This window comes from Castor canadensis, chromosome 9 (assembly GCF_047511655.1).
Source record: "Castor canadensis chromosome 9, mCasCan1.hap1v2, whole genome shotgun sequence".
Lineage (NCBI taxonomy): Eukaryota > Metazoa > Chordata > Mammalia > Rodentia > Castoridae > Castor > Castor canadensis.
Window position 1 is genome coordinate 116,873,679 of NC_133394.1, and position 21,714 is coordinate 116,895,392.

Below are 21,714 nucleotides of genomic sequence, written 5' to 3' on the forward strand. Positions count from 1 at the left end.
TTTAGATAAAAATCTTGGGTGATTGAAGAAAGAGCTGAAGTTAAATCCTAACTAGAAGGTTAAAGAAAAGTCTTAGCTAACTATATTCTTTTGATGTGGGTGAGGAGCTGCTGAAAATTGCCTAGAAGTATCTGAAGACTGTTCTATCTAGGTAATTCTGACCACTTTGGAAAACAAAGTAGATTCCCCCTGTGAGGTAAGGAAGTTGTTTTTTTTTTTTTTTCATTAAGGACAGGAGAAAGTATTTAAAAGAAATTAATGCTTCATCTTTTTCCAAAGAATATTAGGTTTCACTATATGACTTGGCTCTTGGCTTTACCTAGAATTTTTGAGTGACTACAGAAGTATACCCAGTCAGTGAGAAAGGGAGGACAGAATAAACTAGAAACAAGGTGCAAGGTTGTTTAGGTTTTATTTTTCCCCCTTGAATAGTGTAATAACCACTATTTAAAAATCTTTAAAACCTGTGTCTTGAATTTAATTTTTTTTGATGTTAGGTTATTCTCTTAGTCTGCTAACATAACAAAATACCATAGAGTGGGTGGCATTGGCTGCAGAATTTGCTTATAGTTGTAGAGGCTGGAAAGTTCAAGATCAAGGTTCCAGCAAGTGTCATCTGGCTTGCAGATGGCTGTCTTCTCACTGTGCCATCACTCATACTGTGGGGAGAGGCATGTCTAGTGTTTCTTCAAATTTTATAAGGACATAGTTGTATCTGATTAGAGCTCTACCTATTTGATTTCATTTAACTTTTACCACCTACTTAAAGGTCCTCTCTCCAGTATATTGATATGGGGAGTTAGGGCTTCAACACATAAATTTGAAGAGGACAGAACTCATTTTATATAGCAAATTCAAATGTTTTACTTTTTTCATTTGTGACCTTATTTGACATTTGTTCCCTTCTGCCACCCTTCATCTCATGGCTTCATCATCTCATTTCTTCCTTCCAATTTATATGTGGAAGAAACCCTTTTGACTACAATAATTGAAATAAGAGATAAAGGAACAAAAAGTGACACTGTAGTGCCAAGTCAGTGTGTTCACAGATACAATTCTTTAAAAATACTCCATTATATTTAGAAAGTGGGCCAACCAGCCTGGGTTGCCAACATTCTAACTGTGAGCCAGTGTGCTGGATATGACTTTACATCGGGTAACAAGATGTGAATATCATCTTGAGACTGAGATTGCAACTCTTTCTCCATTCTTTGCTGTTTTCCTGATGATTACTTTCTAGATTTTATTAATAGTTGATACCTTCCCAAAAGAGAGACTGTGATCTGTTATAATAATATAGCCATTCCTATTTTAGACATTGAAATACTTGTGATTATAATTTTTCCTAGATGGAGCATGGTATATGGTTGTGACACCTGGTTCAGTTGAAAACCTGTTAGCTGTATACCAACTGCAGAAGAACCACTTAACAGAAGTCAGCCTTTATTGCAATTGTTATTTTTCTAAAGTGTTTTTCGTAGTTGTTTTATGTACAAGTTATAGGATTTACTATAGTGTTAATTATCTTTACTATCAGTATGCATTTTTATTTTTATTTATTTGTATTTATTTTTAGTTTCAGTGAGCAGCATCCCTTCCTTGCTTAATTTTATCATAAATGTTCTTTAATTTAGTGTTAACCTACCTTTCTGATCATTAGAAATCATGGCCATGTTTTTATAGATATATAAAAATATCTTCTAAGATTTTTGTTTCTGTAACTATTCCTTTCTAAGTGTTATATCTTTTTCTTTTGGAGGTATAATCTTAGATGACAGCAGTTGGGTTATTTCCATTTAATATTTATTTGATGTCTACTACATGCTGGATATTGTGCTGAGTGCTTTACATGCATTACCTCACTTGGAAGTATTCATTAGAAAGAAGGTTTCTACCTACATTAGGAGGGAAGTACCATTGCTAATACTGTTACAATAATGATTTTGAGGATTCAAGAAATTAAATAACTTGCTGAGAATCTTACATCTAGAAAACACCAGATTCAGTATTTGGACCCAGTTCTGTCTGATTTAGGAACCTGCAATCTTACCAATTATCCAGTGTTTTTAAATTTCTGGTCCCTGGATCCCTGACAATTCCATAACTAATACATGAACTTCCTACAAATAGGACCTAAGACTGACTGTTAAACTAGCCCCCAGAGTTTTTCTATGAAAACTTCAAATGACTACAATACTGCTTTTCCTTACTGAATGAAAAAAGATACATCCAGCTTAGTGTTTGGGTTTAGAGAAAGTGAATTGAGTACCCTTTGCCCTCTTCTCTCTCCACAGTTGTGTTGGCAGCATTCCAGGTAACATTCTGGAGAAGTCCATTTAACCAAGGGAGTAACTTCTCCTGCTGTGCTAGTGAAGTCTTCAACAAAATTATTTCTCCCACAGGGGCCATATATTTAATATGCAAAGCATTTGCCAATAAAAAGAAACACAAGGAATCATCATGCAATAAAATTAACTGTGAAACCAAAATTACAAAGAAATTCCAATGTTTTAAGTTCTCACCTCTAAATATATAAAGACAAAATGAATTTTTTAAGATAACTCCTTTTTTGATAATTCCAAATTGTAGATATAAATTTATCCCAGCATGGTGCCTGATGTTGAAAGTAATATTTCTATAGCTTATGGAAATATAAACATTGAATTAAATGCTAACATTGGGAGGAAATAAAGTACAATAAATAAGGCACTCAGCATTTTCATTTCTATATTTTGGAACTCCATATATGATAGAGTCCCTTGGTAACTATTTATGAAATATTTAGCATGTTTGTTTAGAGGTGACTTCTTTCATTTCTACATAGTAACATTTTCTAAAACCACTATTGCTAATCCCCAGTAAATCATTAACTTGGAGTTTAGTTTTAGCTCCTCTTCCTCACTTGTTTATTTCTTTATTAAATAAGATGTATGTCTACCCCGAAGCTCTGTCCAAATGCCCTTATATATCTTCACATTATTGAATTCCTATTTTTTTTGCATGTGACTCATTGATATTCTAGAAGATAAACCTGTTCATTACTAGCCTTGTTAGTTTTTAATTTAAGAGGGTTAAATTACATTTTATTAAACTTCATTAACTTCTCAAGCAAGCAATATGAATATAGCTGCTTGTATTCTACAAACCTAATCTTAGTCACTTTATCTCTTTGCTGGTAGAGTAATAAGTGGAGATGAATATTTTCTTGGAGTTGATAATGCTTCTTTGAAAAATGTGTCAGATCACAGTCATGATTGATGAATCTCTTGGATCTGCTTCTGTTTGCCTGTTGCTGCTTTAATTTGTTGGCAATGTTTGAATCTACCCCCTCGCATCTCTATCTCACCAGTTTCTTTGCTTCAGGATATTGTGACTAATGACAAAATGATTTCAAACTAAATCATTTTTTAAAATTCAAATGAAGCTTAGGTCTTTTTCCTGTTTGAAACCACTGTGTGTTTTCTGAATACTAATAAGTCACTGAAGACTCTACAGTGTGTATGAAACACAACATCACTCTGACTGACACATTAGTTGCTCCAAAACTCAGTGGCTGGGTGAACATTATTCCTATTGAGCCCTGTGCCAGGTAGGTCAACAGATTCCTCAATTCTTTTGTGGGTTTGTCATTATGGAAAATGACAATTGCTTTTTATATAATAGACCTTGAGACATAAACACATAATAACTTGAGTATTATTTGGCTGCTTGGTAGAAAGCAAGTCAGTCAAATTCCTCTTTCTTTTATGTAGGGAATTATATTAAGAATACTGAAATGTAAGCAGTCTCAGACATGGAATTGAGTCAAAATAATTTATATGCGTTCAGAACTATCTGGAATAGTCTGGAAATCTGTCCCATAACAAAGAAATAGTAATCTGGAGACCAGATAAAAATTGTTGATGATAGAAATTTAAAGATGGATCTTGATTCTGTAATATATCCATTTTAATGCAATTTATCAAAAATGAATTCGGTTCCTATAGTGTGCTTTAGACCACAATAATTAATAAGACATGGTTATACTCTCAAAGTGGAAATATGAAAATTTGATCTTAACAGTAATCCTAGTGGCACTGTTCATACTGTTTCATCTGTTCTTATAAAATCTCTTGCTTTGTTGATTCTTCTTTCTAATCACCTTAGACTTACCCTATCTATTCCACTTCGACTCTCTCTTTTCTATAGGCATATTTTTCAAGACTATGATTATATTTTGAAAATATGTTGTATTTTCAAACTATTGCTTATAATGCATGCAATAGTAGGTGTTGTCAGAATATAATTTTCAAACCATTAAAATACATGCCACATACAACATGGAATGAATGTATGTCAAAGATTTGTTCAACTTGTTAATTAATAAGAAAAAAAAAACTTTGAACACTGACTTTGAAATTAAAAATGAAAGACAGGACTGTAAAATAGGTACAGTGTGGGAGGGTACTTGTGGAAGAGGAGAGGGTGAATGGAGGAGATGAAAGTGAGGGAATATGGTTGATGGGTTTCATATACATATAGGAAATAGAATGGTAAAACCTCTTACAATTGCTTTAAGTAAGGTGGGGAGGGAATTGCAGGGGTGAGTTGTTGGGGGCAGTCTAACCAATGTACAGTGTAAGACTGTTTAGAATTGTCACAATGAATCCCCTCTGTACAAATAATATATGCTAATAAAAACAAAAAAAATCCAGGCAAAATATTAATGAGTGAACTACTTAAATGGAAAACTGGTTCAAAATCTTTATGAAGAATGGCAACGTACAAGCATTTTTAAAAAGGATACATCCTAGGATACAGTTGCCAAGTCAAACACACAAGTGCTTAATATCATACAGGGTAATAAAACCATAACTTTTGTGATCTTTTATACTAGGCAGGAAGCTGCATGATAACATGGAAAGCTCAATCACACTCAGTTAATTTATCCTAGAGATGTAATAATCCTTGGGTGGTCTTATTAATCAATGCCCATTATAGCATTGAAAAGACATTGATGTGTTCCTTTGTGATTTTCAAGTTCTCAGTTATTTTTCTTAATATTCTTGACTAATAAAATAGTCTACTGATTCAAATAGGCAGGTGCAGTTGGGTACGTTCCTTTTTAAAAAATTTTTTCTCCTTAGCTGTTGTGCTGGATGGGGGTACATGTGATGTTTACAAGGGTTCTAAGCCTCTTCCATGTGTGTAAGTAGAAAGGCTATTCAATATAGCAGGTTGGAAGTAACTCACTGTATGACTTCCAGCCAATCATAACCTTCCTGGTATTATTTTCCGATACTGTTAAATGAGGAACTGTAATCAAACAATTACTCAAATCCCTCCAGTTTAAAAATATTGTAATTCTTGATGAATGAGATTATGAAAAGCAAAATATCTTGGTCCTTTAGCTATTACATGAAGTTAGGCAACAGCGCCCCCTTAAGGTCGTCTGTGAGTTCTGGGCAAGGCAGCCTTCTCATTATCCTAGAATGTCTCAGGAACTCCTTCAGAAGAGAGGTTTGGAAACATTTCCTTTAATAAATTTGATTTAATTAGTTCATCTACATTATCCATAACCACACTAATGATTCATAGAAAATCATTACAGTACTTCTTGTACATCCAATAAATATTTACTTTTTCTCTCAAGTTTATGGATCTACTTGGAAGTTCTGTTGATCTTGATTAAGGTTGTTTAGGCAGTTCATCTCTTAGCCCAGACAGACCCAGGTATGGTTGATTTTAATCACCTCACTGGGATAACTGGTTCTGTTCCAAGTGATCTCTCATTTTCCAGCAGGCTAGCTTTGGCCTCTTCTTCATGGTATTGGTAGCAGTGTTTTAAGAGAATAGAAGCAAATAAGAAGTTTAGAGAGATGATGAATTGGTACCATTTATTTTTGTAACCAATCTATCATATAACAGAACACGATTCATGGGATTTCAGCAAGTTTCAGAAGGGTACTACTGGACTAGAAGGGATGAAGAGGAACCTAAATATTCTTCTGCTTTGTTCTGCAGTGCAGTTAAGTTAATGGAGTCAGTTCCTTTTTTTTAAAAGCATGTTTTTATTAATACATATTAGTTGTACAAGAGGTTTCACTTTGATAATTTTGTGTATAGTTACAGTGTACCTTTGTTAGAGTCTCACTTTTCCCCCTCCCTTCTTTAAACAATTTCAACAGATTTTGTTGTTCTATTTTCATACAAATATATAAAGTATATCAACCATATTCATTGTTCTTCACCCTCTCCATTTATCCTTGGCCTGCCCAGTAGTACCTATCCCTGAACAGGACTTGTTTTACATTCTTTTTTATTTTATTGTTTTTACATTTACTGACATGTGTATACATTATTTGAGCCACCTACCCCCCCACACACTTCTAGGCAGATCCTGTACTCTGTCTTTTGCTCCAATTTTGTTGTGAAGAAAACATAAGAGACAATAATGAAAACATAGCATTTTCGATAGTTTGAGATAGAAATAGCTGTACAAAAAGATTGCTAGCATTGGTTCCATGCACATGTGTACTATAACCCACATTGGTTCTCTACAAGACCACTTCACTACTTCCCAATTCCCTTCCCACAGTGTCCTCTGCCAGTTTAAGATTACTATATTTGCTCCTATACAGTGAACACATCAATTACATTCAAGTTTTAGGTTTCTTTCTCTTTCCCTATTCTTCCCATGTGCATTCTCCCCCTAGTGTGTGATACATGTCCAATAATATTATTCCATTTGTTTCAGGTCTATAATCCATATATGAGGGAGAACATGTGTTTTTTGGCCTTCTGGGCCTGACTAATTTCACTTAAGATGATGTTCTTCAGTTCTATCCATTTACTTGTGAATGACAAAATTTTGTTTTTCTTTGTGACAATAAAATTCAATTGTGTATAAATACCAAATTTTCTTAATCCATTTGTGGGTAGTGGGGCATCTTGGCTGTCTCCATAGCTTGGCTATTGTGAAAAGTGCTGCAATAAACATGGGTGTGCAGGTGTCTTTGTAGTAACCTGAGTCACATTACTTCAGGTATATCCTTAGCACTGGTAATGCTGGATCATATGGCAGATCTACATTTAGTTTTTTAAGATGCCTCCAAAACAACTAAATGGCAGGAATCACCATATACCTATCAATACTAACAGTGAATGTCAATGGACTAAACTCCCCCATCAAAAGACACCATTTGGCAAACTGGATTAAAAAGAAAGATCTGACAATCTGTTGCTTACAAGAGCCCAACTTATTGACAGAAATAAACACTGGTTTAAGGTGAAAGATTGGAAGAAGATTTACCAAGCTAATGGCCCCTGAAAACAAGCAGGAATAGCAATACTTATATCAGACAAAGTAGACTTCAAACTTACTTGGTCAAATGAGACACTTCATACTAATAAAGGGGACAATACATCAAAAGGAAATAATCATCAACCTGTATGCATCCAATGTCAGCACACCCAATTTCATCAAACATACACTAAAGGACTTCATACCACATATAGACCCCAACACAGTGGTAGTGAGATAATTTAATACCTTTCTATTACCAATAGATAGGTCATCCAAACAAAAAATCAACAAAGAAATTCTAGAATTAAATGACATCATTGACAAGTGGACCTAACTGATTTCTACAGAATATTTCATCTTGCAACAGCACAATATACATCCTGCAGCCCATGGAACTTTCTCCATAACAGATATCTCTTAGGATACAAAGCAAGTCTCAACAAATATAAGAAAACCGAAAAAAAACCCCTGCATATTATCTGATCACAATGCAATAAAACTAGAACTCAACAACAAAAAAAACAGCAGAAAATACACAAATAATTGGAGGCTGAATAACACATTGCTTAACTATCAGTGGTTCATAAAAGAAATGAGAAAGGAAATAAAAAAGTTCCTGGAATTTAAATGAAAATGAAAACACAGCCTATCAGCGCCTATGGGACACAGCAAAGGCAGTCCTAAGAGGAAAGTGTATAGCCATGAGTGCATATGTTAAAAATCAAAAAGATCTCAAATAAATGACCTAATGCTACATCTCAAACTCCTAGAAAAACACAAACAAGCTAAACCTAAAATAAGCAGAAGGAGAGAAATAATAAAAATAAGGACCAAAATTAATGAAATAGAGACCAAAACAACCATATAAAGAATCAATGAAACAAAAAGTTGATTCTTTGAAAAAATAAACAAGATTGACAAGCTCCTGGCAAATCTAACTAAAATGAGGAGGGAAAAGACCCAAATTAGTAAATACAGAAACAAAAGAGGGGAGATAACAACAAACACCAAGGAAATCCAGGGAATTTACATTCTTTTGAAAATCTTTATTATCATTTTATTGTTTTACTGAGGTACATTGTGACATTTACACAGTGCATACAATGTATTTTAGTTAAACTCCCTCCCTCCATCATTCCTCTTTACCCCCTCATCCATTGTTAGAAAAGGTTGAACAGGTCTTATTTTTCCACTTTCATACATGAATGCATAGCATTCCCACAATATTTACCCTCCCACATGCTTTCTTTATATCTTCCCCTCTCCCACTGGCACCAACCCCCAGATAGGACCTGATTTACCTTTCTGTCTTCCAGTTTTGAAAAAAAGACATTTTTTTTAAAAGATATCTCTGCAGAGGGTTTCATTATGATATTTTCATCTGTATGTATTATATCCTAAATTGGTTCATTCCCTCCATTTTTCTCCTTTTTACCTTTGTCCTCTTTATGGTGATTTCAACAGGTTTAAAACATTCTATATTCACTCTTGTATAGAGAGTGCATCAACCATATTCACCTTCTTTACTTCCTTCTTTTATCCTTCTTCTCCATTAGTGGCCTCCCTTCCTTTGTTGTTTAGATATCTGTTCATTGTTCAGTGGAATTTTTGCCTTGGTATTATGCCTGTACATGCATTGTGCTTAAGTCAATGTAATCCCCCTCCACTGTACTTCCTTGCCCTTTCACCCCATCCTGTGTTGTTTAACTGTTTTCTGTATGTTTCCTGTGTCTTGTTCCTACACAGATGTGATGTACTTTATTATTATTTGCTATCTGTCTTTCTTCCTTTTCCACCTCTGTTGGTCACTGGAGTTATTTCATCCTTTTCAGTTTTGCTATTAAAATTCATGAAGTAGCACCAGGACAATGTATAGACTATTATTCCATACTATAGCTTTTTGCAGTACTTTACCAAATGTTACAGAATGTTGACATTTTCAGATCTGGTTGGTGTGAACATACATTATTCTAGGATTTGTGAGAACTTCAGTTATAATTTCCTCTAATTCCTTTAGGTATTTTTTTTCTTTTTTGTAGTAAAAATACTAGCAAAGTTTATTAGGAAAGAAATTATTATAACAGGATAAAATAGGGGGAGAGATGGGAAAAAAAGAAACATTTCCTGCCCCCAATGCAGGAAATGGGAGTAGAGACTCAAAACCATGGCCCCTATCTTAGTCTTGTACTGGAGAGCTGGGGCCATACACATGGTCAAAGATAATGAGTCTGGGTCATTGAGAGTGCTCAACAGGGAGTCAGATGGTTCTTTCTTATGCCTTGGTTACTCACTTCATAGTCACAAATAGATTTTGGCATATCAAAATTCTCAATGGGGACTCTCTTTAGATTTTTGGAGTTCTATCTTTGTTCATCATTCTCGTCTATAGTGCTTTGTTCTGTGAACTGTAGTTACCTTGGTCTTCCATATTCCCAACTCCATCTCTTTAATTCAGGGAGCCTGCCAATTTTGTGTTGTCTCGTACACAGTGTCTTAAAAAAAAGATATGTTTTGCATTATTTTGTCTGATTATTTTTTGCTATTTCAAGGCAGGGTAGTAACTTAAGTCTCTGGTACTACATTTTGGCTGGAACTGGAAGTCTTCGTTTCTTAAGAATTTGGTTTTAGGACTAATACAGGTTTTTAAAGATCACAGATAACCCAAATTTCACTGGAAGAAGATAGCATGAAACTATCAGATTGTATTTGAAGATACATGTATTTCTCTCCTGTGTGTCTACTTCATCCTTTTTCACTTTCTCCCTTTTATTCTTAGGATACTTAACATTTTTTTTCTCAGTTGGCCTTTGAATATATTTTACTTTTTTGCTATATTTTTTATTGAATCATGTGGGAGGCATGTATTGTCTTGGCAATGGTACTATACACTTTTTAAATGTTGGGGATATGTCTGATCCTTTTATATTCTTTAACATGTGTATAATACTTAAGAATGAATTATAATCAATTATTATCCCATTTTACAAAAAGATTCAAAAACTGGGGATTAATTAGATGTCATTCATGATGTGCTTTGTAGAGGAAAACGGCAGATATCTTTAGCTTTTAGGTTGCTGTCAATTTTAGTTTCAATTGTCTCCACCAAAATTTGGTGCCATATGTTAGATCGCAATTTCTCATTAGTTCAGCTGCACCCTGTTTAGAAGAATACTCCAAGTAGACATGAAGAATGCTTTCTAAACCTCTTAGAGTCTGCTTTGGCTCTGTGTTTTTGAAGCTGTTTTTCTTTCTCTACTCATTGACCTTGAGGTCATAATTCACAAGCATGGATTGAACATCTAAAAAATGCTTGATGAATGTGGTACTGAGAAAGATATTTATAGGAAAAAACCTTTCTTTCCAAAGTGAGTGCTCAATTAGTTGTATATAATTACCTACTTTGGGTAATATCAGTGGATTTCTTTTGAGGTTGGCTTCTTCTAGTCATCCATTTATAGTGACTTTTCTTCCTCTCTCTCTCCTCTACGTCTCCATCTCTTCACCTACCATTTATTTTATGAAATTGTAGGGGATAAGATATTATATAATCTTACATAGAATAAGCATAATTAGGGTGAATAAGTTATTACAAAAGCCTACAGTATTTTCTAAAGTTAGATATGATTCTTTTATGGATCATCTGAGCAATTACTTTCCTTCACAGATTGGACAATATATAATGGCCCCTAAAGTTATTTATTATATCCATTAATTTTAAGAAGAATCAATTTTCATGGTTTAAGAGACTGCTTCATTCAAATATAGCCTTGACCTATGAATTAAATAAAATTTGATAGTAAATAGTAAATTACATTTTATTTAATTATCCCTTTTTGGTTAATGGCTTGAATTCAGATATGTATGCAACTATTTGGTGATGGTGCAAATTTGTCTAATATAACCTTTTATTTAAATGAATATATGCTTGTATTTTCATTATTAATTGTGGCAAAAACTAAAGTGTGTCAGGATTCTTAGATTTGTTTTAATAATGTGCATGATTGCCTAAAATTCTTTTATGAAAATCAAATGCAAGTATTTGGAAGTTAAAGTTTTTAATATTTTTTAAGAAATGTCATACACATATAGTCATTGTTATTCTGTGCACGATGCCGGTATAATTCTTAATGTTTATAAAACAAGCATATACAAAATTCTGTATATGACAGATTACAGAACACTATTTTTTTTTTTGGTAGGACTAGGGTTTAAACTCAGGACTTCACATTTACAATGTAGGTACTCTATGACTTGAATCCACATCTCCAGTGCATTTTGCTGTGGTTATTTTGTAGATGGGGCCTTGTGAACTATTTGCCCAGGTTGGCCTTAAACTACCATCCTCTTGATCTCGGCCTCCCAAGTAGCTAGGATTACAGGCCTGAGCCATGGGGGCCACCACCACAGAAAATTACTTATAATGAAATCAAACATGTAGAGGTAAAGTCATGAACTCCTAAAATAAAATGAAGTAAAATCTAGTTAATAGTCTGAAAAACCTAAACTTCTTAACCGATTTAAACTCTATTAAAACGGGTATTTCAAAATAGAGAATTTTTGTCTCATACTTTCAAGTATATCCACACTTTTTTGTTAGACATTTTAAAGCTTAACTTACACCGACCTGAGAGGCAATACCTGATAAGTAAAGGTTTACTTTATGGACATGACTACTGTTAGGTATTTTCATTTGAAAAAATACACATAAAATTGCCTAACCGATACAATTTTTAATACACCTTTTCAGAATACAAATGTCAATTTGAACATGAGAAAAAGAACAAATGCCTTGGTGCACTCAGAACCTGATGTCAGCGACAGAACTGAGGCGGGAAACCATTCCAGCAAATCTGCTACCATCGTTCAGGAATCTTCTGGAGGAGCCACCCCTAAGTCGTACTTGGCTTCCAGTCCAAACCCATTCAGCCGGGCAAATGCAGCCGAGACGATATCTGCAGCGAGAGGCCTCCCTTCTGCGGCCTCTTCTACTCCCAGTCGGACGAGGTGCGAGTCGCGACAAGGGTCCCTTGCACCTGCTTCTACTCGCCCTGCCTTTGGGTCCAGACTGGAGCGGATTAAGACCAAGGTCAATACCGTTGGGGCTTCTGGGAAGCTGTCAGCTGCCACTCCTCCCCCTGCTCCACCACCATCTGGATCTGGCACAAGTAAAATAGACAAATATGCCCGAATTCTCTTTCCAGTCACATTTGGGGCATTTAACATGGTTTATTGGGTCGTTTATTTATCGAAGGACACTATGGAGAAATCAGAAAGTCTAATGTAATTTTGTTGCTATAATAATTTACTAAAAGGTAATGAAAATAGTCTTTTTAAATGTTTTTAAAGATAAGTATTCTTTACTAAAATAAAAATCCTAAATAATTTTTCCATTTAAAAATATAAAACAATTACTGGGGCAGATTATTCCTCAATGAAGAGGACGTGAACTATTTTTCTTTTCAGAGAGATGATTAAAAATGATCTATTTAGTGTTCAAAGTAGATGGAGTACCGACCATTCTGCAAAGTGGGAAGAAGAGAAATAGGGGTACCAAATACATGTGGTACATATTTTGCATTGGGATTTGAAAACACACTATGGTGTTTTAAAATATACCTGATGAATATCAACCAGCCACCCTAAATTTCTTTGTGGCACTGCCCTTAACCAGAAATGTTTATTGGAAACAATAAGCAGTGACCTTTGGAGATCCTCTTGGACCTGCAAGAAAAGGACTTTGCTTGCTCTACAAAACATCAGTAGAAGGAAAATAGAACAAAACAAATACTAATCAATAGATTGAAACTTCTGCTGCATCAAAAACAAAATTTAAGACCAGGGAAAATTTATTTCCTTTCACATGTTGGCTAAACAGTACTTAACAGTTGACTTGAAATGTGCTCTGAGCCAGTTTAACTCATTGGAGGAATTCTTTTCCATAGTAGCTCCTTCAGTTACAAACTGAATGCATTCACCACATAGTTAGTCAGAGCCTAGAACCTACTGTGTTCCCGGCCCTATGCTAGACACTGTCCCATAAAGAAGCTCTTCTTCACCTTTACCTATTACTTCAGTAGCAGAGCTGTGAATGCATGCTAAAGAACCACACGCTAGCACTGGCCACTGTGTTCTTTAGGAAGGAAATTTAGCTAGAGCCTGAAAATGTATTCAAAATATTTGTTTCTCCAATATTGATAGAGGATAACAAGTATATTTGTTCATATATCCACTTTGAAATAAATAAATGCTAGTACAATTTGGGCAATTGATTTTCAAAACATTATGAAAATGTGGTAAAGATTGTTTTATAAGTGGAAAAGCATCATACACCTGAAAATAAAAGCCTGGGAACTGTGAAAATTTAACAGATTTCCTGTCTCAAATTATATACAGGTCACCGATCATAGAACTTGGTGAGAATTATCAGAAAAGAAAGAAAACAAGCTTTTTGAATGCCTTTTCCCAATGTAGACCTATATTAGCTGGCAAAATACTAACCTTGAAGGGTTTTGTGTCCATACTTCTGTTTTTCTGGGCAGATTTTGTATTTTTTTCTGGGACTTTTGGTAATGTTTCATAAAGTAAATATTTTTAAGCTACAGGAACAGCAAGAGAAAGACCATGAAGAAAAAAATAGCCGTGGGGTGGGATACCAGTGACTCTGTTATGCAATTTATCAGAGTTTTCACGCACTGACTTTTCTTTTTCATTAGGCAGGCTTAACAACTTAATTGAATTTCTTAGTCTTATGCAGCTCAGTCCAGATCTGTTTTTTTTTTCTTTTTTGTGTTGCCTCCATATTTTTCTTCTATTATACTTCCTTCTACCTGTTCTAGGTGTGTGTAAATGAATATATTCTGGATGTTTTGAGGGAAATTGCTGTCTTAGAAACAGAATCTCATTTTCTGAAAAATAAATTATTTTAATTCACTGGCACTGACTTTCCAGTTACTGCATTGCCTTGTAATGGTTATATATAAGATCTATAAATGCTAAAATGCCAGATATTAATTGTGAGTCACATATGAAAATGCCTTTTCTGTGTCTTTAGATATTTCATAAAATCAACAGATTTTAAGGCCAAAAGATGCTATAGAAATTGTCCAGTACAAGCTCCTCATTTATAAATTGACTCCAGTAAAATGAGGCCCATTAAAATCTGTATATGTTTGTATATTTAATAAAGAGTACTTGTACAAAAAGCTTATCATAAATTATTTCATGAATATAAATAGATTTCTGCCTTGAAGACAATGCTTGGAATTGTGGTTGGAAGCTATGATTATTTATTACAATAATCTGATCTTATTTGTTTGTAGAGGAACACATACATATTTCTCTCCTTATTTCTCTACCCTTAAGAAATATTTTATTGGCTTCCTTTAAAAAAATTGTTTCTTAAAGCTTATAGATTTTGAAAACCAAGTGAACTCAGAGGGTTTTTGTTGTTTGTTTTGAGACAAGGTCTTGCTATGTAGCCCAGGCCAACCTTGAACTTGTATGTAGCTTAGGCTAGCCTCAAACTTGTGATCCAGCCTCCCCAGTTCTAGAATTATAGCTCTGCCACCATGCCCAGCAGAGTATTTTATTCCCTGTCCCTGCACATGAGATTTTTAAAAAAATCAGGTGTTGAAACTAAGAGAAAAAATAAAATTAACCAAGGATTCTTAATTTTTCATTTGAAGAACAAATTGACCAGAAAGTCTAATCATTAGTTGAAAAAGGATTTATTTCACTTGCACACAATGTTGATAATGTATGTTTCCCCTAACTAAATTCCATCAAATTCACTTAATAATTTTTATTGGTCATCATTTCTGTCTTCCTGATAACTTGAGGTATATTAAATAAAATCCTTGGGTGAAGATTGAGTCACCCTTATTGACTGGCCTCTTCCCACTACTGGGCAATATGCTGTAAACAAAAACAAACAAACAAAAACTAGTCCCTTTCCTCAGAGGTGGTCATAGTCTGCTTTGAAGAATATTTTAAACCAACAGATCAAAATTAATGCAATAATTCATGAAGAAAGAAATATATAAATTATAGAGAATCAGTGTTAACAAAGTTTCCATTTGACTCAGGAACAGGTATTTCTGGGGATGTCATTGAGCTAGATGGTGGGAAAAGGATGTATGTAACATGACTACTGATGATGAGGAAAAGAAAGGGATGACAGAAAAGGCTTCAGAGATGATAATGAACTGCAATTTGTAGAATAATTTAAAGTTTTTCCAATCCACCCCACCCCACTTCCAAAAACAACCAACCAAACAAGCATAAAGTCACATTTTTATCACTGCCTAAAGCACGAGGAGACATGAGGATTTGAAATGTCCAGGAAAACTTTAGGACAAACAGAGAAGGGTGAACTCAGGGAAGTGGGGGTAGTTGGTACTAGAACACAGTGGGGCTAGATTAGGGAGAATTTTGTGTCGATGACTAAAGAGGATTTGACTTGGATTAGTGGCAATGTATTGAAAGTATTGCAGAATAATAAGAAAAACTAACATGTTAGTGCCTTTGTTTTAGGGAAACCTCCTTAGTGGAGTGCCATAAATCTAGAGATAGTGGAAAAATTAAACTCTCTCATTTTTCCTTTCTCAATTAATCTTTGCCTTTACTTTCATTTTGTTTAGACTCCAATGACTTCATTGTTAAAGTGAAACGTGGTTGTTAAAAATAAAGGCAGGCATTGCAGAAAATTTAAGATAATCTTAAAATTCCTCACACAGAAATTAACATTTTGTGAATATCATGCCACATACCTTTGTATAGATGTGTTTGTGTAGAAGAGTAGATTAAAAGGCACTAGCTGATAAATGTGGGAGCCAAATGCGTCACATGTGCTGTTATTAAATAATAAAAAATGACTTTTTATGTATGATTTGAACAAGGTCTTGCTATGTAGGTCAGGATGACTTTGAAATAATGATCTTCCTACCTGAGCCTCCTGAGTACTGGGATTATAGGCAGGCACCACCACAATCACACTTCTGAAATAAATTTTATCTCAACTGAAGAATAGGGTAAAACTGTGAAAGCAAGAGATTTTAGTGACACTGTTCTTTTTTATCCCAGTTTCAATCCTTATTTCAGGAAACTTTCTCCTTTTGTATGTCTAAATATTCTTTTTCCTAGAAATACTGTTATTTCTCTTTCTAAAATTATAATATTCTCTATAATCACTTTTGTATCATTAATTTTTAAACCTTTGTCAACCATATACAAATGCATTTTCAGTTGTGCAGATTCTGTTTTGTAACCTTGGGTATTCAACTTCCTTGTTTTTGCGTTTTTCACAGTGTTCTTGTTCTCTGCCATTTCATTTTGTAATGTTTCTGCATTTTTGCTTTATTAAATTATTATTTCTCTTCTTTGAGCTTTTCAGTCTATTAATGAGATTATGTCTGTAGTTTGTTGAAACTAGAGAGAAGTATTTATATTAACTTTGCCTCTGTTTTCTGAGAAAGTTTTTTTCTTCTGCTTCTTCATTGTGTTTTACTACCTTTGCTTGTTTTCTGGACTGGTTTCTTTCTATTATTAATCACTCAATAAAGCCGGCTATTTACTGAACTCTAGTTCAGTGAAGAGAGTTCACTCTAGTTCAGAGAGTGAGTCACTTCAGCTTGCAGAAGCTATTTAACTTTCAGGTTTCAAGCCCATCTCCCCAAATGTGTTATGTCTTCTGCCCAGGGACCGTATTTTCCCTGACTGTTTGACTCGGGTGGTCTGTGATTGTCACAGTAAAATCCCCATTCAGTTTTACTTTCTCTATGTTGTTACTGCTGGTGAACATTGCTCCCTCTCTGTCCCCTGTCCTACTTTAATCCAGTGCTCTAGTACAGCAGACTGTGTCATAATAATGGATGGAGTCTATCAGCAGTTTTCTCTTTACCCCCACATCTTTTACCATTTTGGAATGCATAACTAGAATTGTAGAAAATGGATTTTTTTTAACTGTGTATGCATTGTCTCCCAGCAGCTCCAAGCAAGCCTCTTTGGAGAACATCTCAGGACCATGAGTCTTAGGAAAATCTGTACCCTTCCTGAGATACAGGCAAATCAATTTCCTTATCTCTGATCAGTGCAAATGTCTCCTTATAGGAAAACTACTTGTCAAGAACTTAATTACAGATGCAGTTTTAATTCCCATTTCATCATTTTGTTATTTTGTAGGCTTTTATAAGAAGGGAGTAAATTATAAAATTATTATGCTTTTATTTCATTATCTTTAATGGAATCACCATCTATCATTTGTATTTCCATTACTCCAGGGGTTGACTAGAGTATCTTTTTTTTTTTTTGGCAATACTAAGGACTAGACTCAGGGTCTTATGCTTGCTACACTTGCCACACCTCCAGACTTTTTAGTTTTTGTAAGTCAATATTTTAGATAGGGTCTTGTGTTTTTGCCCAGCTCTGGCCTGGACAACAGCCCTCCTACCTATAACTCCCATGTAGGTTGGACCACAGCTGGTTTGTTGGCTGAGATGAGATATTACTAACTTTTTGTCTGGGTTGACATCAAACCTTGGTTCTATTGATCTCCATCTTCTGCGTATTTAAGATTACAGGTATAAACCACTGTGCCTCATCTGGAGTATCTTTTACTAACTTGATAACCAGAAATTTCACTTTCTGTATATCAGGTATCATTAGAATGGTTCATTAAAACTTGATTAAATCTGAATTAACTTAGCCATGTAGCATCTCAGAATACAGAAGGACTAGGAAACTGATAGAAAGAACTAAATAAAAGGGAACATGTTTTCCTAGGCAGCATTTCAGAAGCTTTTTTAGTTTTCTTTAGGGAATTCTGGAGTTCATTCTTGTGAAATTGCTTTTCTTTCTTTTTTGCCACTCCTTTCATTCTTAGCCTTCACTTTTTAGTCATGCATTTCTGTATCACTGCTAATTTTATTACACTGCTTATATTTTCCTGTCCCTCAGTTTATCAGTAGATTACTGTAGTGATCATTATTTTAACATACAGAACAAACAATTTTCAGATCTTTTAAAAGGCGAAAGATTTATACGATCTGAAGAGAAACCAGAGTATCAGATCTTTAAAAATAATGGTAAATTTAGTGGAAATTTAGAAAATATTTTTTCTTTCTTCCTCGCTTCCTCTCCTCCTTCCTTCCTTTCTTCTATTTTTTCTTTGAGACACAGTCTTGCTAGTAGTGTGGGATGGCCTCGAGCTCTTAATTCTCTTGCCTCTGTTTCCTGAATGCTGGGATTATAGACAGGTACTCCCAGGCCCAGTCATTTATGCTTTCTTAATAGCACTTTTCTCTATTATGAATTACTTCTATTATAAAATAAAAGGGGATACTATTTTCAACATAAAAGAAATGTTCATAAGAGCATGATGGCTCATGCCTGTAATCCCAGCTACTTGGGAGGTGAAGATCTAGAGAGCTGTGATTTGAGGCCAGTCCAGGCAAAAAGTGTGAGACCATACATGAAAAATACCTAAAGCAAAAAGACTGGAAACAGCTCAAGTGGTAGAGTATTGTCTAGCAAACACAAGGCCCTGAGTTCAAACTGCAATGCCAAAAAAGAGTGTTTGATCACATAACATATTTTCTTTTGATGAGCCAACAACTTCTCTACTTCATATGAAAAAATGGTACTATGCAAAGAAAATGTATGAAATTCAGGAGTATAGTTAATCAATAAATCCATTAATTTTATTGAAAATACTAACCTGGGAAAAACAATTGAACAAATGTATTTGAAATGCCTCCAGGTACTCCAGACTATAGTTGAATTTGTCATGTTTAATAGGAAGTACAGAACAAATTTGGTATATGCTGTAGTAAACACTGACATTTAAAATTAATTATACTCCTTCCATTTTTCAACTACATATGCTTCATCTAGGTTTTGTTTAGCTTTTCATCACTTCTGCTCATTCCATGTTAATCTAGTTATAAGATATTACCTATATTGAAAATATCTCTCTGAAATGCATTGGATTTGTGTGAGTATAATCAAAGGGAGTAAAAAAAGTCAGTGGAATATTAGATAAAATAAAGAGATGATGCAGATTTTTACTGAAAAAATTTTTCCCTTGTGCTTTATGTAATTTCAAGTATGAATATCATTGCACATCATTATATGAAGTGTAATTAGAATGGCTTTGGGGCTGGGAGGCCATAGCTCAAGTGGCAGAACACTTGTCTAATTAGCTTGATGTCCTGGGCCACTACCACCAAAAATAGTGCTTTTCAATGTACATCTGCATTAATGACAGATTGCTTCAATGACAATATTTTTCTGAATTCAATTTTTCACTTGACCAACTGTGTCACATTTTTATTGTTACTACAATATTAGTTAAAAGAGACCAGCCAATATATAGAATACAATTGCATATTTTCTCTAATCATAAAACTTTATCATTTTAACTATTGCACATACTATTTTGAAAGGCAAAGTTATGTCTGAAAAATTGCTTGGAGTTGATTAAAAACATGTCTCTTTATGGAAAGGAAAACAAACTCTGATAACAGAAAATGTGCATCATACAGTTAAACTTTGATTGACATATTCCTTTGCAGTTTCTTACGTTTGTGAATTAGTGTGTATTCCCTCTTTGCTGACATTGCTGCATATTGTATTGTCATTTAACACCTTGTTCAAGTATGCAATAAGTCAGAACTTTTCATTTTTTGAGAGATAGACATATTGTTGGTTGATGATGTAACATTCTATGATTTTAAGAGGGTTTGCACTGCAAAACAAGTAAGAATCTAGTTGTCAGTAAAATCATATTTGTGCAATGTAACATTGAATGACCAGAGTATAAAGTAGGAGGTTAATTTTCCAGTGGTTTATTCTTAATGAACAAAATGCCTTAATAATTATTTTGATGCTGACTCAAGAAGAAATAAAGGTTTTCTTTGTTTTATTTTCCTTGGGGTAGGATGACAAAAACTGAGGAACATAAATAATATTAACTTCTTCCTCTTCCAAGGTAATTGTAAGTTGTTTGATACTTGTACAATTTAAAATATTCCTCAGATGGAAGCAAAGGAAAACAATAATGCATATGTTACCATGTCATAAAAAATGAAATTTGTTGTCCTTCATCAATCAAAATAGCAAATGTAAAGTGTGATATTTATAACAGTTCAAACTTTGATAACAGATACAGATATTTTGATTTCACAGAGAATACCATTTTCCTATAAAGCACATAATCTTGCTTTTGGCATCTGGTCCCTGAAATTGGTGATTTTATTATTGGTAACTATGATTTTGTTCTTGAAAATTTTTTTTTTAAAAAAATGGAATATCATCAACTTTTGAGTTAATATTTTAAAATAACTCAACAGGAAATGATTTTTTGAATGCTTTCTCTTTAAGCAAACTTCCTTTGTCTCTCAAAGCTAAACATATTATTCATGGTAGTAAGCTTCCTTTGTTTCTTCAAACAACATTTATACCCATAGATGGTATTGTGGAATGATTCAGGTCTCATTGCAAAGTGAGTCTTTAAAAGATTAAGGATTTAAATTCAATAAAATTTAATCACAAATACTTGTATCTCAAGATAAATGTGCTGGAGCTAAACTCTAAAATCACTGAAATATAAAACGTTGTATACTTTGAATGCATTTTCTATTTAGTTTAAAATAATAAACATATATATCTTTGGATTTTTTTTTTTTGGCTCGAGAACTATTTTTTTGCCGTGTATAAATTTCCTTTCAGCAAATTGGTCACAGTATTCTTCATGACATGGTATTTCACTTTTGGAACCCTACTATTGTGGAGAGTAATCCTAACTTTCACTCCTCTAATTGACTTCATGACCAATATAGCATTTAGATGGCAGTTTTAGCAAGTTTAAATAGCTGGGAAAATTCTTCATAGCTGACATGAAGGAAGAAAAGTTATGGAATCTATTGCATCTAATGTGACATCAAAAGAACTTTTCACTTTGCAATTTTGATTCACTAATGGGTTATCATGTACATGTGTATCTTTGTATTTCTGATGGGTTCAACCCAAGGGAGAGGGCCAAAATTAACAAAGTATGGGAATCAATCTATGGCTTAATCCTGACTTGGAAGGTCAAAGTAAATTTCTGAGAAACTGAGTGAGATTAATGTGTGATAAAATTATATGAACTTTTGCTTTTTAATATTTAGCTTGAAATATTAGCTGTAATAATTTTGAGGAAAAGAAGCATTTTGAACAGTATGACTGTATTTAATGAATGTTTTTCTCTTTTCCTTCAATTCTTAGAATATACCAAGAAACATTTTGGATGCACTCTTTTGACACAATTGTTCTAAAGGAAAAGTATTCAGACTTTTGATATTTTTATTAACATATTATTGTTGTATTGGGGGCACATTGTCACATTTACAAATGTGCTTACAGTATATCTTAGTTAAATTCACACCTTCTAT

At 33.9% G+C, this 21,714-nt stretch overlaps 1 protein-coding gene across 3 annotated transcripts in view; it reads left to right on the forward strand.

The window, feature by feature from the left end:
* The window catches only part of Gabra4 (gamma-aminobutyric acid type A receptor subunit alpha4), a 74,906-nt gene extending 53,946 nt beyond the window's left edge, over positions 1 to 20,960 (forward strand). For 2 of the 3 annotated variants that reach the window (XM_074042318.1, XM_020155067.2), the window contains one exon: positions 12,033 to 20,960. In XM_074042318.1, coding sequence (XP_073898419.1) covers positions 12,033 to 12,569 — 537 coding nt within the window. In that variant the 3' untranslated portion in view covers positions 12,570 to 20,960. The remainder of the gene's footprint in view (positions 1 to 12,032) is intronic. The other variant, XM_074042319.1, reaches the window with a different exon arrangement.
* The last annotated feature ends 754 nt before the right edge of the window (positions 20,961 to 21,714 follow it).